The sequence below is a fragment of the Microtus pennsylvanicus genome, chromosome 5 (genome assembly GCF_037038515.1).
Source record: "Microtus pennsylvanicus isolate mMicPen1 chromosome 5, mMicPen1.hap1, whole genome shotgun sequence".
NCBI lineage: Eukaryota > Metazoa > Chordata > Mammalia > Rodentia > Cricetidae > Microtus > Microtus pennsylvanicus.
The window spans coordinates 68728204-68754576 of NC_134583.1; the positions used below are offsets into that span (position 1 = coordinate 68728204).

General features: G+C 51.0%; 3 protein-coding genes across 5 annotated transcripts in view; 2 read left to right on the top strand and 1 right to left on the bottom strand.

Moving 5' to 3' along the window:
* Phkg2 (phosphorylase kinase catalytic subunit gamma 2) overlaps window positions 1–2528 on the top strand; it is a 17035-nt gene extending 14507 nt beyond the window's left edge. For 2 of the 3 annotated variants that reach the window (XM_075972363.1, XM_075972365.1), the window contains 4 exons: window positions 1355–1445; window positions 1527–1680; window positions 1755–1880; window positions 1966–2528. In XM_075972363.1, the coding sequence (XP_075828478.1) occupies window positions 1355–1445; window positions 1527–1680; window positions 1755–1880; window positions 1966–2259 (665 nt within the window). In that variant the 3' untranslated portion in view covers window positions 2260–2528. The remainder of the gene's footprint in view (window positions 1–1354; window positions 1446–1526; window positions 1681–1754; window positions 1881–1965) is intronic. The other variant, XM_075972364.1, reaches the window with a different exon arrangement.
* On the bottom strand, window positions 2515–7587 carry Cfap119 (cilia and flagella associated protein 119). The gene is made up of 9 exons (XM_075972367.1): window positions 6993–7587; window positions 6681–6712; window positions 5905–5970; window positions 5382–5551; window positions 4602–4672; window positions 4348–4464; window positions 4204–4258; window positions 4039–4125; window positions 2515–2812 (listed from the first exon to the last, which is right to left on the bottom strand). The coding sequence occupies exons 1-9, from the start codon at window positions 7221–7223 to the stop codon at window positions 2634–2636; spliced, it is 1008 nt and encodes a 335-aa protein (XP_075828482.1). The 5' UTR covers window positions 7224–7587; the 3' UTR covers window positions 2515–2633.
* On the top strand, window positions 7426–25231 carry Rnf40 (ring finger protein 40). Its single transcript, XM_075972362.1, has 19 exons — window positions 7426–7949; window positions 8063–8266; window positions 8681–8848; window positions 8924–9065; window positions 10948–11154; window positions 11682–11803; window positions 11902–12048; window positions 12138–12212; window positions 12986–13105; window positions 13187–13366; window positions 15672–15807; window positions 16994–17115; window positions 17212–17639; window positions 17720–17837; window positions 17995–18144; window positions 18298–18636; window positions 21678–21818; window positions 21904–22005; window positions 24119–25231. The coding sequence occupies exons 2-19, from the start codon at window positions 8135–8137 to the stop codon at window positions 24293–24295; spliced, it is 3006 nt and encodes a 1001-aa protein (XP_075828477.1). The 5' UTR covers window positions 7426–7949; window positions 8063–8134; the 3' UTR covers window positions 24296–25231.
* The last annotated feature ends 1142 nt before the right edge of the window (window positions 25232–26373 follow it).

The window sequence follows — 26373 nt, forward strand, 5'->3', positions numbered from 1 at the left end:
TCTTCCTTGCTTCCTGGAAGATAGTGAGATTGGGAAAGGTACATCCACCTCGTGACCGTCTAATAGAGCTCTCTTAGTAGATGCTAGATAGTCAAATACTTGCATTCCCAGTTTTTTTCAATTTAGGCTTATTACGTTTTCTTGGAAGTACAACATGAAATAGTTTGGAATTTCTGAAATCAAAGAATTGGCACCCTTGAGTGGTAAAAAGAAACTAAAAATACAGATTTGTGTCAAGTGATGGAGGAACCGAGCCTTGGTCCTCATTCCATGATAGAAAACCAAGGAAGGGTTTTTGTGGGGTCTTTGTTTTGAGACAGGGACTCTCTCTGTAGCCCTGTATGTCCTGGAACTAGCTTTGTAGATCAGCATAGCACATGTGGACCGTACCCAACTGAAGGATAAACTTTAAACAGGGACCACCCCAGTATATGCTTTAAGAAATTCCGGCTTGGGCTGGAGAGATGGCTCAGAGGTTAAGAGCATTGCCTGCTCTTCCAAAGGTCCTGAGTTCAATTCCCAGCAACCACATGGTGGCTCACAACCATCTGTAATGGGGTCTGGTGCCCTCTTCTGGCCTGCAGGCATACACACAGGCAGAATATTGCATACATAATAAATAAATGAATGAATGAATAAAAAGAAACTCTGGCATGTGCTGGACATGGTGGTGCATTCCTTCAACGCAAGCACTCAGGGAGCAAAGGCAGACAGATCTGAGTCTGACTTAGTTCCCAGCCAGTCAAGGCTACATAGTGAGATCCTGTCTGAAGGAAAGAAAAATTCCAGGCCGGGATGGAGCTCAGTGGTAGAATACTTGATTAGTATGTGTGAAAACCCAGGCACTAGAAGAAAAAAATCTTTTCAAATTGAAGAGACCCAAAAAGAACCCCAAATTTTTATTTGTTCTCCTTTGGCTGAATGGTGGTACTACTCACCAGAATGCACCCTGGGAAAGGGAGAATAGGCTTGGCAGAAAGTAATGCAGCAAAACTTTGACTTTTACTTTTCATGTGTATTATGTATCTAATAACATGGCACGAGTTGTCCTGATGAATGGGTAACTTGGCTTGGCTTCAGGAGGTAAATGATGTGGTTGTCGTTCCCAAACTGGGCATTCCTGGGACGGCCACTGTGAGCTTTGGTGGGAATGTGAGCTGGTTAGCTAGGGTCGTGGTCTTGCTCTGCGGCTCCGCAGGGAACAGGAGCAGATAGGGAGCCGTGTGAGAAGGCTCTGGTATGCAGGGCTCCGGAGGGGTCTAACACCATTCCCTCTCTCCCCAGAGCTGTGTGGAACCCCCGGGTATGCAGGGCTCCGGAGGGGTCTAGCGGCATTCTCTCCTTCTCTCCCTAGAGCTGTGTGGGACCCCTGGGTATCTAGCACCAGAGATCCTTAAATGCTCCATGGATGAAACCCACCCAGGCTACGGCAAAGAAGTCGACCTGTGAGTTCTGTCCTCCCTTCCCCTTCTGTGTGTCATTCTTGCTTGTTACCTAGGCCAGTCTAACTATGGTCTCATTCTCAGCTGGGCCTGTGGGGTGATCTTGTTCACACTTCTGGCTGGCTCGCCACCATTCTGGCACCGGCGCCAAATCCTGATGCTACGTATGATCATGGAAGGGCAATACCAATTTAGTTCTCCCGAGTGGGATGACCGCTCCGACACCGTCAAGGACCTGGTGAGTAGCGGCCATGAGAGAGAGCCCCTAGGGAAGACCCAAGAGCTGTCTCTCATGCTGTGAGGTTTCTCTAGATCTCAAAGCTGCTACAGGTGAATCCTGAGGAGCGCCTGACAGCTGAGCAAGCCCTGCAGCACCCCTTCTTTGAGCGCTGCGAAGGCAGCCAACCTTGGAACCTCACACCTCGCCAGAAGTTCCGGGTAAGCCAACGAGTGGTGGGGTCTGCACCTGGGCTTTGCCCTGTTTCGGATGCTCCATTGAGGTGAATACTGTCCCTTTTCCCAGGTGGCAGTGTGGACAATCCTGGCTGCTGGACGAGTGGCACTGAGCACCAACCACTTACGGCCACTGACCAAGAATGCACTGTTGGGAGACCCCTACGCACTGAGGCCAGTGCGGCGCCTCATTGACAACTGTGCCTTCCGGCTCTACGGGCACTGGGTGAAGAAGGGGGAGCAGCAGAACCGCGCAGCCCTCTTCCAGCACCAGCCTCCTAGGCCGTTCCCCGCCTTGGCCACTGAAGAAGAAGGGGGCTCCAACACTATCACAGAGGACGAGGCTACACTGGTGCTGGGCTAGAACCTCATCTCTGGCAAGCCAGAAAGCAGGACTCTCCAGGAGGAGATTTTTTTTTTTTATCATTCCAGACTGTTGGGACTCAGACCTTAGCCCTGCCTTGCCAAGCCTACCACTGCTATCACTGGACTGCTACCACTACTACTCATCCTGGACTTGGAGATCGGGGCTGACTGAGATGGAAGGGAACCTCTTCCAGTGTTGTGCCAGACCTGGTCATCGCTGTCTGTGCTGCATCTGAAATAAAACTGCTACAAGCCTGGGAGAGCTGGTGCCCGTGTCCGCTGTCTGGTTGCATCGGGGAGCACAGAAGGTGCTCATGAAGGTGGGGGATGGGATGCTCTGGCCCAGGTCTTTATTGGAGAAGATGCTGGGGATCACTTGGTCTTGGTCTTGCCTTTGCTGGGAGGTGGCTGGTAGGGCCGCTCCAGGGCAGCCAGTTTGCTGCTCAGTCTTTCCTCGCTCTCCTTGAGCCGCTCCTCCACCAGCTGCTGCAGCTGCCTCAGCTCCTTGCTCAGCTGCGTCTTGATGTAGGTTTGAAGGATGCACACCTCGCCTACGGGGAGAGAGGAAGGACAGGAGAGGTGGGACTCTGGGATGAGCTGTGCAGAGTGGTACTAACTTAGGAACTGTCAGCCGTCGCTCTAAGACAGACGGCTGGGCAGAGTGGCCAAACTACACTTTCTGGATTCAGATCCTGACTACTTTCATCTGACATCAGGCAGCCCATCCATGAGCTTCTTCATGAAAAACATGGATGGTAGCAATTCCGTGACTATAGGATTGAGTTGACAGGCACAGCAGCGTGTTTAAAACGGGGGCTCCTGGGACCTAGTACTACCAGAGCTGTACTTGCCTTTGTCAACCACTCCCCCATCGCTCTCTTTCAGGGGCCACTTTTCCTATGCATAGCAACACCCCACTGTTGTCTGGACTTTTGTATAAGAATTGGAGACATGGGGCCGGAGAAATGGCTCAGTGGTTAAAGGGACTAACTGCTCTTCCACAGAATCTGTTCAGTTCTCAGCACCCACATGGTGCTCACAACCAGGGCATTCAGACCTCTTCTGACCTCTGGGTACTGCACACATGTGGTGCACAGATAAACATGTAAGCAAAAGTCCCAAACAAATAAAATAAATAAATCTGAAAAAATTTTAGGGGACACTAGAACTAAAACTAAGTCCTGAGCTGCATATGGTGGAGCCCTCTACAACCCCATCACTCAAGCTGGACAGAGGGATCATTAGTTCACAGCCAGCCTGGGCTACACAGCAAGACCTGTTTCAAAAAAAAAAAATAAAATAAGATAAAACAAGCGTTGGTGGATGGTTCAGTGGGTAAAAGAGCTTGCTCTGCAAGCCTGCCAACCTGGGTTTGAGCCTCAGAACCCACATGAAGGTGGAAGAACCGACTCCCAAATTCTCTGGGTTCCACACACTCTCACTCTGTCTCAAATAAAACAAGGGACGGGAGAGATGGCTCAGCAGTTGAGAGGCAGGAGGATCTCCAGGAGTTTGAGGCCAGCATGGTCTACATAAGTTCCAGAACAGGCAGGACTAATAGACCCTGTCTCAAAAAAGGGTGGGGCGTGGGCTGAGGAAACAGTTAATGATGAAAGTGAATGCAAATGCTGCTCATTTTGTTCCCCAGTATTACAAAACAAAATAGATCAGCAGGGGGAAGGGGGGGACACGAAGACTCAAAGAGACCCAAACCCTTCATTCAATCTTGATGGAGTCCCGGGGCTCCCAGGGCACCTCAACCCCTGACAGTGCTCACTTGGCTGTTGCTCTGGCTGGATCTCAGTCTCTGGTTCTTGCTCCTGTGGAGTAGCTGCTTGTTCCACTGCCTCCTCGCCTTCTTTCTCTGCAAACCAGAAGCGGGAAGAGGCCTTAGTCCCAGCCCTGGCCTAGTCCCAGCCTGGCTCATCTGTGCCCATCTTACCCTCTGGCTGAGGTAGCTGTAGCCCCATGTAAGTCAAAGAAAGGTCCAGCCGAACCTGGGGAGACACAGGAAGGAGGCTGAGAAGACAGCACCTACCGTAAGAGGAAGGTGGAGACAGGTGGCCTCACTGCCCGTACACAGTACCTGGGGTGTAAAGACGTATTTGTAGAGCTTGAAGTGGCGGAAGTAGGTGTTGACCACATAGTCTGCCAGTGCCAGCAGCTGTTCCTCCTTAAAGAGGTCGATGCTGAACGGGGGCCGCTGTGACAGGAATTAGGAGTTAGCACCCTGGCAGCCTCCAGAAGCTCAGCTCTCTAGAATCAGGACAGACCTCAGGGTGCCTTCAGAGGAGAGGAGGATGGTGGTGGGAGAGAACAGGAATTTGGGCTAGATCTTACCCTGACTCCATGGCAAAAGAGAACGCTGGTAAAGTAGCGGTAACATTCCTCCACATTGCCCAAAGGGGTTGCTGGAAGGGAACCGGGAGTGGCAGTCAGGCCCTTCCTACCCCAGTAAGGCCTGGCTTGTTCTCACTGTACACTTCCCTAGACACTGAACAAGACAGACAAGGTCCTTCCCTCCCTCCCGAGGTTTAGTTTTGTTTCTGGGACAGCATTTCATTCATTTAGACTAGACTCAAATGCACTGTGTAACTCATGCCAGCCTCAAACTAATGACATTACTCCTGCCTCGGCCTCTGAGCACAGGGGTTTCGGGCTTGGGTCCACCATACTACCAGCAGGAAGGCTACTCTGTTCTTGAAATAGGGTCTCCTGTTGCCCAGGATAGCCTTGAACTGAGGATGACCTTGAACTTCTGATTTTCCTGCCTCTACTTTCCAAGTGCTGGGATGAGAGGTGTGTAATCCTGACTTCGACAGTGCTGGAATTGGACCCAGGGTTTTGTGTATACGAGATAAGGGTTCTCCTAACTGGGCTAAATCCCCAGCCCCCTATTTATCTCTTTCTTAGAACAGACCCATATCATCAGTACCATGTGGTTTCATCTACTGATAAGGAAACAAATCTCAAAGGTGATGAAAATTGGTGCCACGATACTAGTTATGGTGAGACAAAAATCCCAGATTGCGGTCTCCCTGCTTCTGCTTCCCACAGTCACTTGTGCTAGCCCAGCCTCCTCTCCTGGGGCTCAAAGCTTGGTGGCTGCCTCCCTCTCACCAATACAGGCCTTGTGAAGATCTTGGAGCAAGGCACAAGCTGCTGATGTCTGCTCTAGTGAAAAGCCCTGCTGGCGGCAGAAGATGAGTGCATAGGAAAAGAGGTCCAAGATAATAGCATCCCGTAGGCTCTGTTCAGGATAGCCAAGCTCCAGGAGCTCAGCTAGCACTCTTGGGGTGGAGAGGAAGGAATGAGTAAGGCTGTGAGCTCTCCCCACCCTCCCCTTAGGGTTTATTTCTATTATATGGGGATGGGTATTTTGTCTGCATGTGTGTACTGTGTACCACATGTTTGTTTGGTGCCAGGGAGCCCAGCAGAGGATGTTCGATCCTTGGGAACTGGAATTACAGACCATGTGGGTGCTGGGAACCAAACCTGGGTCCTTTACAAGAATGGCCAGTGCTCTTAACCACTGAGCTGCCTCTGCAGCCCTAGACACGGCCTCCTCTCCGTCTCCGTCACCTGACGCTCACTCTGTGTCTTCCCTCCCAAGGGTCCTGTCTCTCCCAACACAAACCCATACTCTCTCATCTCTTCCACAGTGGCTGCCTTCTCCAGTCTGTGCATAGAATGGAGATCCAGGTATTTCCTGTCAGGAAAAGATGAGACAAATCATTGATGGCTCGTGTAACTTCCTGATGGGGCATCAGACTGGGAATCAGGACTTGAGGCTTAACTAACGTACTAACTACCCTTTGGCAAGGCATTTTTGTGGGCCTCACTTCCACTGTAAATGAGGACTATCGTGGTCTAGGATCTAGACTCTAGATGAACCCTCAGGAGACCTTTTATTTATAAATCTAATAATCAGAAAACTTGAGTTTGCTGGGCGGTGGGGGTGCATGCCTTTAATTCCAGCACTCAGAAGGCAGAGATAGGTGGATCTCTGAGTTTGAGATCAGCCTGGTCTACAGAGCAAGGTCCAGGACAAGCTCCAAAGCTACAGAGTAACTCTGTCCCAAAAAAAAAAAAGGAAAGAAGGAAAAGAAAGAAAGAAGAAAAAGAAAGTGTGAATTCTTGTCTTGCTGTGTGTGACCATGGTGAAGTCCCCCAGGGTCTTGGCATCAATCTGCACAGCGCTCTATCCTGTTTGCATGCACCATCCTGTCTTCTCACACCGCCACTTTGGACTGAGGAGCCCGGAACACCGGTGACTTGGTCACCTTGAGCATCGCTCAGCTCTGTCTCTTCATCTGTAAAATTGGGGTGCCCTGGCTGCTGGACAAGACTGTTGGGGAGACCTTAAAGGAATAATACAAATGAGAACTGTCATTTTCCCCCAGGGCTCCCCACACTCACCACATACAGATCCGGGGCTGGGGTAGTGGTGGCTGTGGAGAGAAAACAGATAACGGGAAGAAGAGCTATTACAGTATGTGGCTCCTCGTCCTGGTCTGTCGTGAATGCCTAGCAGATCTGAGGACGCTATAATTTTATGTATAGTAAAGGGGGCGAGATTGGGTTTTGGAGGGCTCTAAATACTATTTAGTAGCCTATTAACAAGGCAACTCCAGAAATGTCTCGAACGTTGGTAAATGTAATGACTGGCGGCGCCTTACCGGGAACTCTTTTATAAATATTCACTAGTGGACAACTCTGTCCAGCCCTCACCGGGAACAAGTTGGCTCCGGGATCTTCAGCCACTTCCGCAGAGGTGGTGGCCGCTGCGTCAGACTCAGACATCACGTCTGTTTCAGTCCTCATGGCCAGTTCACCCACCGAGCTGGGACACCTCTCCAGTTCCTGCTGCATTTGGGGGAGCTGTTCAGATTCCGGCTGCATCTTAATTCCCAGGTTCTGGCTGGATTGGGGGCTGATCATCTCTTTGTCCTTCTGAGCCATTTGTCAAGCGCTCTCCCGTCCGGGCTCTGGGACAGCCAGCTCTACCACTGCAACGCCCGGACCTGTCCCTTCTAGTGGTTCTCCGCCGGCGATGAAGACAGAGGCAGCCAATCCGCAGTGGGCGTCTTCCCAATCTAGTCTCCCCGGTGACCGTTGTTAAGGAAAGTAGAAAGTACAAGCACACGCCAATCATTGAGAAGATAGAGCGCATGCGTAACAAGTTGCACGTGCCTCTTCAAAGTTGCTTATGGGATGGGGGATCGCTGTTTTTAAATATTGAATTAAAAAGAAATTTGTGTGTGTGTGTGTGCGCGCGCGCGTGTTCGCGTGCGTGTGTTGCTGTGCGGGTGCGCGTGCGCAGGACGTTCGCGGATGTCCACGGAGGCCAGAAGAGGGTGACGGATCACCTGGATCTGGAGTTACAGATCCCGGGCTCCTGGATTTCTGTAAAGGCTCCAATTGCAGGTCCACCTCTCCATCTCCTGGGCTGCAAAGTGCAATTGCGGTGTCAGTAACTATGGGAACAGTCTACTGGCCAATCATTGAAAGATATACAATCGATCGCGAAAAAAACCTAAAAGACTCAAGAGGCGGAACCAAGAGCCTCCAATAGAAACAGGAAATAAGTTTCGCCACATCCGGAGCTGCTCTGACGCCTGCGCTGTGCGTCTGGCGGCCGGTGACGTCCGGTGAAGTCCAAGATGGTGGCGCTCGGCTGACCCTACCGTGAGTGCGGACACTGGGCCAGCGGGGGCGGGGTCCGGCAGGTGTGTCCAGCGGGACGCTCGGGGCTCCGGGGCTCCGGGCGCCTCCGTAGCTCTGCGCTCTGTTTTCTGCAGGTGACGGAAGTGCTGCCTCCGCCCGCCTGTCGGCCCCGGAGAGCCCCGAGCTGCCCCGCCGCCACCGCCGCTATGTCTGGCCTCAGCAACAAGCGCGCCGCCGGCGACGGGGGCTCAGGACCCCCAGAGAAGAAGCTGAACCGCGAGGAGAAGACCACGACCACTCTGATCGAGCCCATTCGTCTTGGGGGCATCTCTTCCACGGTTGGTGGGCTTTGGCTAAGGTCACGTTTGGCGTCAGTCCAAAGCGTTCAGAATCTTGTGTGTGCACGTGTGTGTACATACACAAAACGGGGGTGGGTGGGTGGGAGGTGGGCGTGCCATGGCGCGCTTGTGAGCAGAGGACAGCTTTATAGAGTCGTTCTTTCCTTCCACTCAATGCTTAAATGTGTTCCCATCAGTCCTGCGATTTATCAGAAACTTCAGTTAGAAAAAGATAGTGGTAGAAACAGAATGAGAAGCACTCATGACCAAAATATTTTTTCCGTATGTGCCTGAGTCTTTATAAATTTCACTGGTAGCTAGACTTCGTATATACCTCCCTTTCAATCTACTTATCTTCCCTTGTCTCTGTGATGGTTCAAGACCCTGTCTGACACTCCTCTTCCTCCACGGTAGGAGGAGATGGATTCCAAGGTACTGCAGTTCAAGAACAAGAAGCTGGCAGAGCGGCTGGAGCAGCGGCAAGCCTGTGAGGACGAGCTCCGGGAGAGGATTGAGAAACTGGAAAAGAGGCAGGCCACTGATGACGCCACGCTCCTCATCGTCAACCGCTACTGGGCCCAGGTGGGTACCCGAAAACCGCCCTGTTGGGAAAGGCACCGAAGCGTTCATAACCTCTTCGTTGCTTTCTTCTTTCAGCTGGATGAAACTGTAGAAGCTCTTCTCAGGTGCCACGAGCGCCAGAGGGAGCTGTCTTTAGGATCAGAGGCGCCTGGGTGCCAGGAGGGGCTAACCCGCGATGTGATCCCTCGAACAGACCCAGGGACATCAGATCTGAGGGGTAAGATCAGAGCCCTGGGGACCTTAATTTCTAAGAAAAGTCTCGAGGATGAGGTGGCTTTGACGTTGGTCCCTGAAATGCCTACCCCCACCCCCCACCCCCACAACTGTTTAAAAGTTGAATTCATACCAGATGTGATGGTACACACCTTTTTTTGTTTGTTGTGTTTTGTTTTTCGAGACAGGGTTTCTTTTTTTTTTTTTTTTTTTTGGTTTTTCGAGACAGGGTTTCTCTGTGGTTTTGGAGCCTGTCCCGGAACTAGTTCTTGTAGACCAGGCTGGTCTCGAACTCACAGAGATCCTCCTGCCTCTGCCTCCCAAGTGCTGGGATTAAAGGCGTGCGCCACCACCGCCCGGCCGAGACAGGGTTTCTACCTTAGCTGTCCTGGAGCTAGCTCTTTTAGACCAGGCTGGCCTTGAACTCACAGAGATCTGCCTACCTCTGCCTCCTGTGTGCTGGGATTAAAGGCATAGCACCTAGCCAAGTGGTGCACACCTTTAATCCCAGCACTCTGGAGGAAGAAGCTGGTGGCTCTCTTCTAGAGTTCCAGGCCAGTCGTGGCCATATATCTACATAGTGAGACTCTGTCTCAAAAACATTGTGGTGAATAAGAACAAAATTTTGGAATCTACCTGAATTTTCATAATCCAAGCACTCTAGACATAGAGTCAGGGGCTCTCTATTGTTTGTTTTTCTAATTTATTATTTATTTATTTATGGTCTTTTGAGGCAGAGTCTATGTCACCCTGGCTGTCCTGTCACTCTGTAGACCAGGCTGGCCTCAAACTCAGAGATCCTCTTGCCTCTGCCTCCTGAGTGCAATTATTAAAAGTGTGCACCACCACTCTGTTTAAAAAAAAAACTGATCTGGGCACTTGTCCTTAGCAATCTTAAACACATCACAGGTATAAAAATTAAAATATAAAATAAAAATAAGTACTCTGTAGTAATTATGGGTTTAGAGGGATCAGAAGTAAGCAGAAAGAAGTATATTCTTGCCATAAAGGGAACTACATAAACTATAGTAAGTAAAATATATTAGGCTGGAGAAATGGCCCAGCGGTTAAGAGTACTGCATGCTCTTCCAAAGGTCCTGAGTTCAATTCCCAGCCAACCATCTGTAATGAATTCTGGTGCCCTCTTGAGGAAGAGACCTGGTCATCAACTTAGACCATGAAGCCCAGTATGGATAAGTTTAGCAGAACAGCCGTCAAGGCTGCCCATGCTTTAGCATTGCCAGGGCATAGATGTCATTCTTTTTTTTTTTTTTTCCAAATAAAAAGTATTCGGACTGCTGAAAAGAAATAAATGTTGTGGAAGGCTGGGTTCTACTTTAGGTTGGGAAGGGAAAGGGGATTTCTCTGAGGATGTGATACTAGTGATCTTTAGGAAAATTAGCTATTGTTAGGCATGGTGCCCACCTTTAAACCCAGCGGCTGGGCTCAGAGGCAGCTGGATCTCTGTGTGTTTGAGTGAGGCCAGAGCTATATAAGATTTTGTTCTCTCTCAAAAAAAGAAAAAAGAAAAAGAAAGTTTGTTATTTAAATTTTAGGTATCTCGGGTGGTGATGGCGCATGCCTTTAATCCCAGCACTTAGAAACCAAAGGCAGGCGGATCTCTGTGAGTTCGAGGCCAGCCTGGTCTACAAGAGCTAGTTACAAGACAGGCTCCAAAGCTACAGAGAAATCCTATCTTGAACAAATAAATAAACAACAAGAAAATAAATAAATTTTCGGTATCTCCCTGTCAAGGTGGGACTAGAGTACACTGCAGGTTGTACTAACTAGGTTAGCCCCTGGGAGTAAAGAGCTCATCTGGGACTTGGTGCACTTTGCTGGTCACTGCTGCCTTTATTCCTATGGGGGTTGTCTGTCCCTTCCAGAACCCCTGCCAATGCAGTTTCGAACCCCTCTCAGTGAGCCAGCCTTGGCTTTTGTGGTGGCGCTGGGTGCCAGCAGTAGTGAAGAGGTGGAGCTGCAGCTGCAGGGACGCATGGAGTTCTCCAAGGCTGCCGTGTCTCGGGTGGTAGAGGCCTCGGACCGCCTACAGCGTCAGGTGGAAGAACTCTGCCAGCGAGTATACAGCCGGGGTGAGTTCTTCAGACACCGTCCTAGAGAAGGCCACTCCCCACCTGCATCTCGAGGAGGCCCCCTCCCTAATCTCAGTAATTCCTGGAGGTCAGAGTTTCCAGTGAATAGTCAGCCTTGTTCTTGTTGGAACAACTTAGTTCCAGGTTAGGACACAAGCTTTGATTCCTGAAGTAGGGCTCCAGAGAGATGACTGCAGGAACTGCTGGTTTTGTGGGGGGTCACACCCCTCCAGGGACAGGGCTCTCTGCAGCACTGTACAAACCTCAGAGGGAGCTATTCCCCCACTAGACTGAAGCGAGTACGTGCCCAGGCTTTCTGTGACAACAGGCTTCTCCCATCCTTAGTTCTCCCTACCTAGCACCAGCCGTTTGGCTGAAACGGTTCCTTCTCTGAGCTAGCTTCGTCTCCTGGGTTTGTCTCAGCAAGTGGTGAGACCACAGGTGATCATACCCGCACATAAACTCCAGGATTAGTTTAACGCTTGGTTATCCAGGGCTTGACTCTCATCTGGGCTCTGCATTCCTAGGGGACAGTGAGGCCCCTGGGGAGGTGGCACGGGTGCGCACCCGGGAGCTGGGCAGAGAGAACCGTCGACTACAGGACTTGGCCACCCAGCTGCAAGAGAAGCACCATCGCATCTCACTGGAGGTGGGAATAGGGCTTTTGGATGCAGTTAGAATTTGGGCAGGGTTTGGGTTTGCCATCTAAGGATCTCAAGAAATCAACCCACTTTCCATTGCCCCCAGTACTCTGAGCTCCAAGATAAAGTGACATCAACAGAGACCAAGGTCCTGGAGATGGAGACAACGGTGGAGGACCTGCAGTGGGACATTGAGAAGCTGCGCAAGCGGGAGCAGAAGCTCAACAAGCACTTGGCAGAGGCCTTGGAGCAGGTGCAGGAGCAGGAGCGGGTAGAGCCAAATCGAGTGCCTGGGGCCCTAGCTTCTGCCCCTCACATCCATTGTGTCTGTTTTCTCTGCAGCTCAACTCTGGCTACTACGTGTCTGGGAGCTCCTCAGGTTTTCAGGGAGGCCAGATCACACTTAGCATGCAGAAGGTGAGCATCTGCATTCCTCCCAGTTCTTAGCCCCTCAGTCCAGCCTTTGACATTCACTAAGGGCGAACATCTGTAGCTGAGTCTGTTTCCTGAAATTGCTGCATAGTTTTCTTTCATTTATATACTTCTTTATTAAATAATTCCAGAATTTAAATGCTAGGAACTAGGCAAACTGAAGAGGACGAATGAAAACCGGAGCTTTAGTTGCCTTTCTCTTGAGAGGCCGATGTGGATACTTGGGTGTGCTCTGTCCTCTTGAGCATATCCCGCCTCGATGCTGGGCTTCAGTCTGGGTTTGCAATCCTTTTAGGTTTTGTGTCTTTGCTTTTGAGGCAGAGTCTCACGATGCAGGACAAACTGGCCTCAAACTCGGTGTTTAGCTGAGGGTGATTGACTCTTCCACTTTTGTCTCCCGAGAGTTGAGATTATAGGCTTTGGACCACTGTACCCAGCTTCAAATCAGTTTGACAAACTCAACTCTGTTTCGTATTGGGGAGCAATAAAGCTTCCATGGGAGTTAGGGTCTATTCGGGACAGCCTCTGTGTAATAAATAGTACATAAGTAGGTAATTAGAAGCATAAAGAAAAGGTACAAGAAAGATGTTCCCGGGCAGAACTGATTCCCTCCCGTTCCCTAGTGCCTTAGGAAAACCCTTGGCCTGGGGGTTTCTGCCAGTGCTGTGCACAGGGGAGCTTGGGAGGAGTGCACGGTGGACTTTTGGGGAACACTGCCCGTCCTGGTCTTGCCTACCACAGCCCCTTCCACTCCTTAGTTTGAGATGTTGAACGCAGAGCTGGAAGAAAATCAGGAATTGGCCAATAGCCGCATGGCAGAACTAGAGAAGCTTCAGGCTGAGCTTCAGGGGGCTGTTCGGACCAACGAACGTCTGAAGGTAAGCTGGGGTCGGGACTGAAAGGGCGTGGACTGAGCCTCGGGTGCTGGGGCTAATACGACCCTGTTGGCGACTTCTCAGGTGGCCCTGCGGAGTCTTCCCGAGGAGGTAGTTCGAGAGACGGGGGAGTACCGCATGCTGCAGGCCCAGTTTTCACTCCTCTACAATGAGTCTTTGCAAGTGAAGACGCAGCTAGATGAGGCCCGGGGGCTGCTACTGGCCTCCAAGAACTCCCACTTGAGACACATCGAGCATATGGAGGTATGGTCTTGGGATGAGCGGCCTGGGGGTGAGAACTGACTTTTAGAGCCGAGATAGTCCCGAGCTCCATGTCTCCTTTGCACCTGCTAAGAGTCCTTCAGGCATAGATTCTTCCCTGGCCACAGGTGAGACTGGGGAATGGATATCTTCGTTTTTGTTCCAATTGTAATCATTAGCTCTATTATTTTACAACGTATTTTTAAAAGTACCATTCTATCCACCACCTGTGTTCTGTAAGACCGAGGTGAGACAACACTGAAATCACAGGAATGCTGAGATGAAACGGGACTTGAGCCCTTGCTGCTGAAGCATTACTCTTTCTCTTCCTTTCTTTCTTCTTTTTTTGGTTTTTGAGACAGGGTTTCTCTGTGTAGCCCTGGCTGTCTTGGAACTCGCTCTATAGACCAGGCTGACCCTGACCTCACAGAGATCCACCTGCCTCTGCCTCCGAGTTTTGGGATTAAAGGCATGCGCCACCACCGCCTGACTGAGTTACTGTTTCTTTAATAATAATCAGATATGAACTAACACAGACGAAAATACAAACCCATTAAGACCACGCTGCTTTAGCAACTGTAGAAAGAAGCTGGGTTTGTTTTCTTTTTTCCATACAGCTGGTTCTGGTAGCAAGTGGTATGCAGCCTGGGCAGTTAGTCAGCTGTGGGCATTGGATCACCTCACACAGGAAAGAGCTTGTTCTATGCTCCTGCAGCACCTCTGCCTCCAGAAGCCACAGAGTTAATGAGAAGGATGCTTTATGGTAATGGCATGGTACAATTATTTGTCTCCAGTCAACTTTTCCATTTTCTCTAAGAGAGGTGGTGGAGATGCACAGAAGGCTGCCGAGTCCAGGCTCCACTGCACGCGCTCCAGGTGCACAGCTGCAGTTCTGCATGGCGATGCGAATGAACACAGCCTGGTTCTGTTTTCAGTCACACTAACTTTGGAAGGAATGGCATGGATTTCCACAAAGAATATTAGTGCCAAAAATTTTAGGACTTGGAAAAAGGATTCCATACACGTATTAGTTCTTATTTAAAAAACAAAAACAGTCAGGTGATAGTGGTGCACGCCTTTAATCCCAGCACTCAGGAGGCAGAGGCAAGCAAATCTCTATGAATTCAAGGACAACCTGGTCTGCAAAGCTAGTTCCAGGACAGCCTGGGCTGTTATACAGAGAAACCATGTATCGAAAATGCAAAAAACAACCAAAAAGAAAGCCAGACAAAAAAGCCAACCATGTTCTATATGTATGTATATATGTATGTCTGTATCCTTTAAAGTTCTTATATTTATGGGTGTTTGCCTGCATGTTCAACTGTGCACCACTTGTGTGCCTGGTGTCCGCTGAGGCCAGAAAGAGCATCAGATTCTCTGGAACTGGAGTTACAGATGGTTGTAAACCACCATGTGGGTCCTGGGAATTGAACCTAGGTCCTCTGTAAGAGCAGCCCGTGTTCTTAACAACTGAGCCATCTCCCCAGTGCCTCCTCCTTTTCACAGTTTTATTCTTGAGTATAAGAGCTGTGCTTGCATATGTGCATGTGCAGCACCGTTTGCCTAGTGCCTGCAGGGACCAGAAGAGGGTGTTGCATCCCCTGGACTAGCGTTATAGAGGGTTGTGAGCTGACATGTGAGGGTTAGGTCCTCTGACCGAGCCATCTCTCTATCAAGGTGTCAGTATGCAGTCTCGAGTGGCCTGGGACTCGCTATATAGACTAGGCTGGCCTCTAGTGCAAGGCATCCACAAGCCGTTGCTTCCCGAGTGCTGGGATTAGAGTCATATACACCATGGTGCTTGGTGTATTTATCTGTTAAACGTTCATTCACTGGAGCCCTTTTTCTCTGGAGACATGAGATTAGATAACCAGTGCGAGCTTGATTTCTTTTTTCTTTTTGAGACAGGGTTTCTCTGTGTATTCCTGGCTGTCCTGGAACTCGTTCTGTACACCAGGTTGGCCTCAAATTCAGAACTCTGCCTGCCTCTGCCTCCGAGCGCTGGGATTAAAAGCGTGTGTCGTCACCGTCTGGCAGCTTTCTTTCTTCTTTTTTTTTTTTCTTTTTTGGATTTTCGAGACAGGGTTTCTCCGTAGCTTTTGGTTCCTGTCCTGGAACTAGCTCTTGTAGACCAGGCTGGCCTTGAACTCACAGAGATCCGCCTGCCTCTGCCTCCCGAGTGCTGGGATTAAAGGCGTGCACCACCACTGCCCGGCAGCTTTATTTCTTTATAAGTAAAAATTAGGTCTCTTCACCAGTATGAGGGTAAGATTTTCATAGGGTTGTGTGTCTTTACTGCCTTGACCAGAGTGATGAGCTGGGGCTGCAGAAGAAACTGCGCACTGAAGTTATCCAGTTGGAAGATACGCTGGCCCAGGTACGCAAGGAGTATGAGATGCTGCGCATTGAGTTTGAACAGAACCTTGCGGCCAACGAGCAGGCTGGTACGTGCTGGGAGTGGGTAGAGGTAAGCCTGGAAGGGTGCGGGAGCCTTCCAGCTGCTTATCCAGATCCAATAACTCGAGCTTTTCTCAGAGCCTCGGTCCCCACAGAAAACAGGCACTGTACCAACTGTGTCATCCAGTGTCCTGAGCAGCCTGGGTGGTAGCTGAGCAGGTGCCACCTGACTGTGAGCGGTTCTGACCTCTATTCGAGAGATTCATCTCACAGATTTATTGATTGCTCTCTGTGAGCCACACTCAATTCTGGGTTTTGGGGGTTTTGCTAATAAACAAAACAAAGAATCTCTGCTGTTGTCATTGAGTCCAGTAGAGAGGTGATAGACAATGAAGGAAAAATAAAATCAGATTCTTATAAAAGTGAAGCAGGAACCCAGCATGATGCACATGCCTTGAATCCTATACTCAGGAGACAGAGGCAGGAGGATCTCTCTGAGTTCCAGGCAAGGCAGGATACAAAGGCAAAACACATAAAATAAAAATATTTTTTTAAAAAGTATTGTTCTCTCTTTGAGCTGGAGAGATGGCTCAGTGGTTAAGAACACTGACTGTAGCCAGGCAGTGCACACCTTTAATCCCAGCCCTCAGGAGAAGAAGCAGGCAAATCTGTGAGGCCAGCCTGGTCTACAGAGCAAGTCTCAGGACAGCCAGGGATACAGAGAACCCAGTCTCCAGAAAATTTTTTAAAAGGGCGAACTGCTGTTCCAGAGGACCCAGATTTGATTTCAGTACCCACAATTCCCAGCGACCCAACACCCTTTTCTGGCTCTGGTTGTACTATACTGCACATACATGGTGCACAGATACATGTAAGTAAGCTACCCATACACGTAAATTTTACAGATTTAAAAAGATTAATGTTTATGTGTATGAGTGTTTTGTTTGCATGTCTGTGCACCTCATGTATGTGTGCCTGGTGCTCACAGAGGCAGAGGCACCAGGACACCTGGAACCGGAGTTACAGACAATTGTGAGCTGCTGTGTGGGTGCTGGGAATTTAACCTGGGTCCTCTGGAAGAGCAGCCAGTGCTCTTGACCGCTGAGCCATTTCTGCCTCTCTGAGGCTTGATTTCCCATCTGTACAATGGAGTGGTGGCTCTGGCCCAGGTCCTCTCCCTTCGAGGAGCTGGAGATTTGGAGGGTCCTACAGGTCCACTTCTGACGTTTTCAGGGCCCATCAACCGTGAGATGCGCCACCTGATCAGCAGTCTTCAGAACCACAATCACCAGCTGAAAGGGGATGCCCAGAGATACAAGCGGAAACTTCGAGAAGTACAGGCTGAGATTGGCAAAGTGAGGAGAGGGAGCTGCCTGGGAAAAGCCTTCACTAGACCTTAGTAAGCACTGGCTCACTGAGAGAAAAATTCCGATTTTTCTCTGTCTTTACAGCTCCGAGCCCAGGCCAGTGGCTCTTCCCATTGCATCCCCAACCTGAGCCACCCAGACGACCCTGGCCTCAATGCCCTAGCCCCAGGGAAAGAAGATGGTGGGCCAGGTCCCGGAGGTACCCCTGACAGCAAAAAGGAGACAGCTTCAGTACCTGGAACTGTCTCTGCTGCTGCTTCCATGAAGAAGGAGGAGCTGGTCTCCCCTGAAGATGATGCCCAGGCCCAAGCCACTGGGACCCAGGGCTTGCCCTCCCGGGGCCGAGAACCCGAGGCCAGACCCAAGCGAGAACTTCGGGAACGGGAAGGGCCTGGCCTGGGGCCCCCACCTGTAGCCTCAGCTCTCTCCAGGGCTGATCGAGAAAAGGCCAAGGTGGAGGAAGCCAAGAGGAAAGAGTCAGAACTACTCAAGGGTCTCCGAGCAGAGCTCAAGTGAGGACCTGTTGCTGTCTCCTCCCTGTCACGGAGCTTTCAGCGCATCTTACTAAGCTCTCTCCTGTACCCTTCCCTAGGAAGGCCCAAGAAAGCCAGAAGGAGATGAAGCTGCTGTTGGACATGTACAAGTCAGCGCCCAAGGAGCAGCGGGATAAGGTGCAGCTCATGGCAGCCGAGCGGAAGGCCAAGGCTGAGGTACTGGCAAGTGGGGCACGCAGAGTCTCGCCCAGGGACTTCAGCGCCTTGGGTCAACAAGCTTGCTTCTTTTCTTATTCTCTCACCTTGCAAAGCAAGCTAGTAGTGATGTTGCTGTGCGGACCAGTGTTTGAGGGCTTCCCTCCTGTGGGTGCAGGTGGATGAGCTTCGGGGCCGCATCCGAGAACTAGAGGAAAGAGATCGAAGAGAGAGCAAGAAGATTGCGGATGAGGATGCCCTGCGGCGAATCCGGCAGGCGGAGGAGCAGATTGAACACCTGCAGCGCAAGCTGGGTGCCACCAAGCAGGTGACGTTCCCTGTGGTCTCCTTTCTTCTAAATCCTGGGATTCCCTTAACCGTCCATTATGTGCCTTTAGTGCATGACATTGTGATGGTCTGGGTACACACTATTTTCTTGGGAGTTAATCTGCCACTTGCCACCTTCCCTTCCCACTTGCAGGAGGAGGAGGCACTGCTGTCAGAGATGGATGTGACCGGGCAGGCTTTTGAAGACATGCAGGAGCAGAACGGGCGACTGCTGCAGCAGCTGCGGGAAAAGGATGACGCCAACTTTAAGCTCATGTCAGAGCGGATCAAGGCCAACCAGATTCACAAGCTGCTCCGAGAGGAGAAGGATGAGTTGGGCGAGCAGGTTCTTGGCCTCAAGTCTCAGGTGGATGCCCAGCTGCTGACGGTGCAGAAGCTTGAGGAGAAGGAGCGGGCCCTACAGGGCAGCCTTGGTGGTGTAGAGAAGGAGCTGACGTTGCGCAGCCAGGCCCTGGAGCTTAATAAGAGGAAGGTAGGACAGGGCCTTTGGGCTTGGCAGCTTGTGCGATCGGTTCATGTGATTCCCCAGCTCTGCTTGCAATCGTGACATAGGTGACCCAGGGTGAAGCCTGGCTCAGCTTTCTGAATAGCTCACAGCTCACAAGTATATATTTACTGTTGTATCGGGCCTTGTACTCAGTACTTGACATGATCGCATGCGCGCACACACACCACTCTCTCCCATGAGGGTGGGGTTGAGGGACAGGGATTGTTGTCAGGATGTCATTCTTAGTTGCTTCTCTGTCTTGGTTTTGAAGCAGGGTCTCTCATTGAACTTGGTGCTTTCCATTGTAGCTAGGCAAGCTGGCTAGCGTGTGAATCCCTGGGCTCTGCCTGTCTCCACGGAATTACAGGCATGCCGTTGGTTTTTACATGGATCGTCTGGGAATCGAGTTCAGGTCCTCATGTCTCCATTGCCCGCATTTCACCCACTAAGCCAACTCCCGAGCTTCTTTTGGTCCTGTTTTAAACTCAACAGTAATCCTATCAGAGTGGTTTTTCTTTGTGGGAGCTTGTTTTTGTTTTTAATTTCTGTGTATGTCTGTGTGCATGTGTGTTCAGGAGACCAGATGATAGTGTTGGATCTGCTAGATAAGAGTTGGTTATAGACAGGTGTAAGCTGCCATGTGGGTGCTGGGAACCAAACTCGGGGCCTCTGCAAGAGCAGCAAGCTCTTTTATTCAGTAACCCTCTTTAGCCCAACCAGAATTATTCGTTACCCTGTCTCCTAACTGAGGGAGTTCAGGAAAGAACAACACTGGAATTGAGATCCACGTCAGGATCGCGACGGCAAGGCTAGGACGGCAAGGCTAGGACCACTCGTTGGACATGCCAATGGCTCTAACCCTGACGACCCCAATTGGATCCCTGGGATCTGCGTGATATATAAGGAGAGAACTCTCAAAAGTTGCCCTCTGAATTCCACAGGTGTGGCATGCCATGTATACCCACACACATATACCCAATAAATTCATTAAAAAACAATTGCGTTCAAGGCCAGCCTGGTCTACAAAAGTGAGTTCCAGGACAGCCAGGGCTGTTACACAGAGAAACCCAATCTCAAAAACTAAGTAAATAATTAAATAAGTAAAATTTAAAGGTCATTGGGTAACTGTCAAATAGAGATGGTGGTTGCTACTATGTAGTCGTTTTCTGTTCCTTTTAAATGTGGGTTCTGGGAATCAAACTCAGATCCTCTGCCTACGAGCCCTTCCCAAGCTAAGGCATCTGTTCAGCCAGCCCTGTAGTGCTTTCTTGACAGTTTGCTTGTTTTTATTTTCTCACTGTGTGAACTATGATAGAATTGAACTCTGTGTGTGTGTTTGTCTTGAGACGGGGGCTTTCTATTTAACCCCTGCCGTCCTGGAACTCATGTAGAACAAGCCTCTGGCCTCAGACTCACAGAGCTCTGCCTCCTGAGTACTGAGCACAAAGACACACACCACCACGACCAGTTTTTTTAGATTTACTTATTTTTATTTTATACATATCAATATTTTTCCTGTTTGTATGTCTTTGTGCCTGGTGCCCTTAAGAGGCCAAAAGAGGGCATCATGTATCCTTGATCTGATCTGGAGTTAGAGATGGCTGTGAGCCACTGTGTGGGTGCTGGGAACTGAGACCAGGTCCCCTGCCAGAACTGCAAGTGTCCTTAACCACTGAGCCCAGGTTGAACTCTTGGTCCTCATTGTCCTGCCTCAGGCTCCCAGGTGCTGAGAGTGCAGGTTTTACATTACACATAAGAGCAGTAGGCTGACGCTGTAATCAGTGAGTGGACTGTGGTCGTAGCACACACAGGCTCTGGGCTCAGTTTCTAGCGCTGTATAAACTGAGCGTGATGCTCTATAAAATGTGGCCTATAAGCCCAGCACTAGAAAGGTCAGAAGGAGGATTGAGAAGTTCAAGGTCATCCTCGGCTATGGAGCACCTCTGAGGCCAGTGTGCCTTGGAATATTTAGAGACCTTGTTTGAAAAGTGGGTGGAGGGAAAAGGGATTGAGATAAAGGGTTAACTAGAGAGACAACTCAGTTAAGATGGCTGCTTTTTCAGAGGATCTGGGTTCAGTTCTCAGTACCCATGTGGCAGTTCACAACTGTCTGTAACTCCAATTCCAGGGGTTCCCCCACCCTTACACACAGGCAAAACACCAGTGCACATAAAATAGAAATAAATTGTTTAAGAGAGAATAAAAAAAGACAAAGGATTAGCATTGGTATTAACTATTAACAATAGGATTAACTATTGGTATTCTGGTGAATCGATTCATGTAAAAATGATTTTTTTCTTTTATTATGTATACAGGGTTCTGTTTGCATGTATGCCTGTAGGAGCAGAGGGCACCGGATTTCACTACAGATGGTTGTGAGCCACCATGTTGTTGCTGGGAATTGAACTTAGGACCTCTGGAAGAATAAGCAGTGTGCTCTTAACCCCTGAGCCATCTCTCCAGCCTGTAAACAGGATTTTTATGTCCCAATTACATGCTAGGCTTTATGCTGAGACAGAATCTCTGTGTTGTTAGTCCTGGCTGTTGTTGAGCTCTCTCTATAAACCAGGTTGACCTTTAAATTTTGAGAATTCTGCCTCCCAAGTGCTGGGATTAAAGGCATGCACCGCCATACCAAACTCTTCCTTTTAAAAACAAGTTCTTACTGTATTCCATGCTGGCCTTGAGCTCTCAGTGATCCTCCTGCCTTAGTCCCCGAACTGCTGGAATAACATATACATGCCACTACACTCGGTCCAGTTTGAGGAAGGAAGCTAGGGCAGTGTGAACAAATACTAGTGCTCCTTGGGGACACAATGTTAGAGCTGCATCCCAAGGGAGGGTGAGTGTGTTAGAGTCGTCGATAGCAATGGAGAGAAGAGCCTGGTGGAGGCCACTGTGGGCAGTAAGGAGCTGCGGGTCAGCTCCAGTGCAGATGTCCACGGGATGTTTGACAGAAGCACTCATGAACTGTAGACCCCAGGCTTGGGCATACAGTCCTCCCCTTCCTCTCCCGCCCACCTCAGGCTGTAGAAGCAGCCCAGTTAGCTGAGGACCTGAAGGTGCAGTTGGAGCACGTGCAGACTCGACTGCGAGAGATCCAGCCATGCCTGGCGGAGAGCCGGGCTGCCCGGGAGAAAGAGAGCTTTAATCTCAAGAGGGCTCAGGTATGTGCCCAGGGAAGGCGAGTGGGTTCCTGGTGCGGGAGGCATACATGCATGCGGTTTCTTACCCTGCACTCTGCTGCTCTAGGAAGACATTTCCCGGCTGCGGCGCAAACTAGAGAAACAGAGGAAGGTGGAGGTTTATGCAGATGCTGATGAGATCCTGCAGGAGGAGATCAAGGAGTACAAGGTGGGATGTGGTGATGGCTGGCGAGAGTTGGGTAGTCTCTGGGGCTCGAAAATAAGGTAGGACAGGAGAAGACACTAACTGGAGCCAGACAACTGGCCGAGCATTGGTTGTATGTATGCAGTGTGGCAGGGAGGGATTATGTCCTGACCCCACAGTTAGCTGACAGTAATGCTACCATCTCAGTGACAAGGAGGTCAGAGGCAGGTAAGAACCTAAGGGGAGGGGCTGGAGAGATGGCTCAGTGGTTAAGAGCATTGCCTGCTCTTCCAAAGGTCCTGAGTTCAATTCCCAGCAACCACATGGTGGCTCACAACCATCTGTAAAGAGGTCTGGCACCCTCTTCTGGCCTTCAGGCGTACAGACAGAATATTGTATACATAATAAATTAATAAATAAATATTAAAAAAAAAAGAACCCAAGGGGAGTCTCCAGAGTAGCCCTGGCGGGGGAGGGGAAACTGTCACCCAGAGTTGACCCAAAGCTAGGATGGGGCTGAGAGAGCTTCTGTGAAAGGAAAGACCCCAAGTAGAGCCTTGTGGTTGGAGCAGAGGTCAGTGACCAGCAGCGGAGCCCAGAGGCAGGCTTGGAGCCTGTAAGCAGAGTAGGGGGTTCTGTTTGTCAAGTCTGGAGAGGTGGAGGAGCATTGTGCTGCCGAGAATTAGACCTAGGGCCTTCCACAGGCTGAGCTCATGTGTCACCATTAAGCTACATCCTCAACGCCCTCAAAGGTCTTTATTCAAGAGAGTGGTCAGGTGTGGGGCTAACAGCCGCTGCACGGGGTGGGGTGGGGCAGGGGAGTTGTTGGAGCAGTGTGCTCACTGGGTCAGGAATTAACACGTAGCTAAGGAAGGCACCAGAGACAGAGATCTGCTAAGCCAGCACTTAGGACTCAGGGGTGGGTCATGTGTCTAGAATGAAGGAAGAGGGACCCCAGGGAGGCTCGAATTCCGGATAGCGAAACTAGGTAGACAGCACTCTTCAGTGGATTAGGAACAGGTTGTGGGATGGTTTCAGGGAGGCGAGAACACGATGCCTCTTGGCCCTTGTGGGGGCCGGGAAAGCACCCACGGCAGAGGCTGGGCTGGAGAGCAGTGATCTCTGTGGGGCCGCAGCTGCAGCAGAGTCGGAAGCCACACAGGGGACATTCTTCTCTGTTTGGGAATCTCAGGCAGAAGTGATGTCGATGGGTGGGGAGAAAGTGGCCATGGGAGAGAGCAGGTGAGGAAGAAAAAGGAGTTGAGCCGTGTGCCGCCCTGAGGGCTTGGTGGACTTGGGTGGAACAAGGGTGTCAGACCACCTGAACTCTGGGCCACCGAGTGGAGGAGGTGACAGAGTTAGCAACAAGGTATCCCTTTGGAGCTGTTGGGCCTTGGGGGTTGGGGTGGGGAAGGGTAGCCATGGCAGCTTTGAAAGGCTTTCTGGTGCTGATGCAGAGTCCTGAGAGACTGAGAAACAGTCATCTGAGGAAGTGGAGCTTGCTAGCCAGGACTCCAGACAGACCAGACACGTGCCCCACAGTGCGGACACCAGGTAGTGACTGGCTGGAGCAGAAGGCGAGGCCTCCTAATGGTAGTTACTGGGAGGCATTAGGCTAAGAGACGGCCATCCACAGCAGGATCTTGGGGGTCACACCAGGGTAGGTCTGAGTGTAGAAGTAGTTTCTCATATTCTACCACATTCAGCAGTGACTTCAGGGTAGACCAGTAGGGATTGTGCCTGAAAAAGCAGATAGAGCAAGAGGTGGAAGAGCTGAGCCTGGGTCCCTGTCCTTAGGAAGCCAGCTGCTCTGGGGATTGCTAGTGTGGTTTGCTTTCTGTTTGGGATTTATGTTTTTGGTTGGTTGGTTTTGTCTTGTGTTCGAAGCGGGTTTTGCCCAGGCTGACCTAGAAACTGCAGCTCTGCTCTGGCCTCGGTCCCCCAAGGCCGGGGGCTGCTGTGTGAGCCACCTTCTTTGAATGTTTGGCCTCTGAGCCTGTCTCCTCCTTCATACTGTACCGGCTCCCACCTTCAGGAATTCTGGTCAGAATTAGAAGCAGCTGCCACTGGGTGGACTTAGCCTGGAGCGCGGGCACTGCCGGAGCTGCTCTAACCCTGCTGCCTCTGTTTGCTCCAGGCACGCTTGACCTGCCCCTGCTGCAACACCCGCAAGAAGGATGCAGTGCTGACCAAGTGCTTCCACGTATTCTGCTTCGAGTGCGTGCGTGGCCGCTATGAGGCCCGCCAGAGGAAGTGTCCCAAGTGCAACGCGGCCTTTGGTGCCCATGACTTCCACCGTGTATACATCAGCTGAACCTGAAACTCAGGGGACTTTGAAAGACCCGTATACCCTAGGGGCTGTGCCCCCAGCTCCCTGCTCCTCCAGAGGCAGTGGCCCCAGCCTCCTTTCTAGACTCCATGAGCTCAGCCCCTATATACCTAGATGGTTTGGGGCTACTGGTGCATGCAGGAGAGGTGGGGTGCCATCTTTTCCAGAAAATCAGATCTGCAGCCTAGGGCACTCTCCCAACATCCAACTGTGGCCTTGGGAGCTGGCCTAACCCTGTTTCTGCTGGGGAGAGAGACCCATCCTTACCCCTAAAGGGGAATTATTCCTCCACTAGGAAAGGGCTTATTGCCTGCTTACACAACCTCAGTGACGACCAGGGACCCTTTGCTTGGCATTGGGGCCCAGAGCCCAGGAGCCTTTCACCTAGGTGGCTCCAGGCCCGGGCAGGGCTTTAGCCTTCCTGTGGAGCTAAGTTCCTTGTACCCTGGTGTAGCTTTTGTGCTGAAGAACGCGCAGCCTTGGGTGCCTGCCCTATTCAGGGACGCTCGCAGTTACGGACACTGCCTCCTCATAGCGCTGATTCAGGGTCATCCATTTCTTCATCCAGACACGTCCCAACCCCCTTACTCCCTCCCGTGAGCACCTGGCCCTTGCCCTGCTTTCATCCTGGTTGGTGGTCCTATGTGGAGGTGCAGCTGGCCAGGAGGGAAGGGACAATCTAGCACTTCCAGTCATTCCAGGTAGAGAATTGGCCTGCTGCTCTGTGGCTAGCCTGTACTCAGATGCCCCCTGCGGTACCTGCCTACACAGAGTCAACAGTGAAGACAGGACCCGGCAGAGCTGGGAGCCGGCGCCGCAGAGAGCTACAGGATCTTGTGGACTCACAGCCTCTGCTCTAGAGGTGTTGTGTATGGGCTGCTAATTGTTACGAATAAATATCCAACCGTAGGCTGCAGAGTAGCCAGTCCATTTGGTCTACACATAAATCTAGGTGCTACACCTGGCTGGCATTTCCCTGAGTTGATGTGGATCTGGGGTTGGGAGCTGGGCACATCTGAGAAGCCGCTCCAGCCCACCCAACAACTGTGTGGGCCCCACAGAACAGTGGCCAGCTTATCTGCAGAGACCTGTTTCAAAGGGAAACTCGAGCCAGCTCTCACAGGCGAAGCCTTTGGTTAAGGGTTGGCCACGCCCTTAGCGGTCATTGGGCGTTCCAGATAACAGCTTTTGGGTTGCATCCTGGGAGATGTAGTCCCTTACCTCGCAGGGCAAGGTGTCTTGCTGGCCAAAGACAAACGAATCTTTGGGTCTGTTACTTGCCGTCTTTACCCACCCCTACTCTGTGAACACACAGACCACGACACCTCTGCACGGTGATTTTTCATTGTATCCTGCTCCGGCCACTATCTGGACCCTTGGAACCCATTTGCCCAAACGTGGAGTGTTGCTTCTGGATTCAAAGCGCTGCCGGCCCCTCCGGTGGAGCTTTCATGGGACTAGCGCCGTGGCCGGTGCTAAGCGGGGTTGTGGGTGTGGGAGCGGCAGTCATAACCATGGTAGTGGCCTCAGGCTTAGCGATAGTAGTGCCCTCTCGCGGCTCTTCTGCCTTTTCTGCCGGTTTGCCTTCGTGAGGACTTCGGGCCCTTTCTGTTTTCTGACCCCTCCTGGTTTCAGTGGGGTCGCAGTGGCTAAACCAAGTTGGACTGGAGACAGAAATGCGGGCTACGGTGACCTCTGGTGTGGAGGTGGCAGCGATGGGAACGCTCGCGGAAGCACGAGTCGCGGCAGGGGATGACATTGGGCCACCAAGAGAGCCACCCCGACTGCAGTGGTTAAGGTGGGAAAGGTGGGAGAAACGCAGGGTATTGCATCATAGAGCCACAGCCTCCTGAGCTAGTAGAACTAGTGTACGAGAGCCCCGTGCGCCAGCTCATCACCAGCTCTCCAGCACGATCCTAAGTCGCGGCCATATGGACTCATTAAGTACATGCACACCGTTCCCTTAGAAGCAAGTCCTCTATGAGGTACTCAAACCTCCACGTGGGATGGTAACTTCTAACAGAAAGTAGAGCAAACCACTTCAGATTCAAAGAGAATGGGCT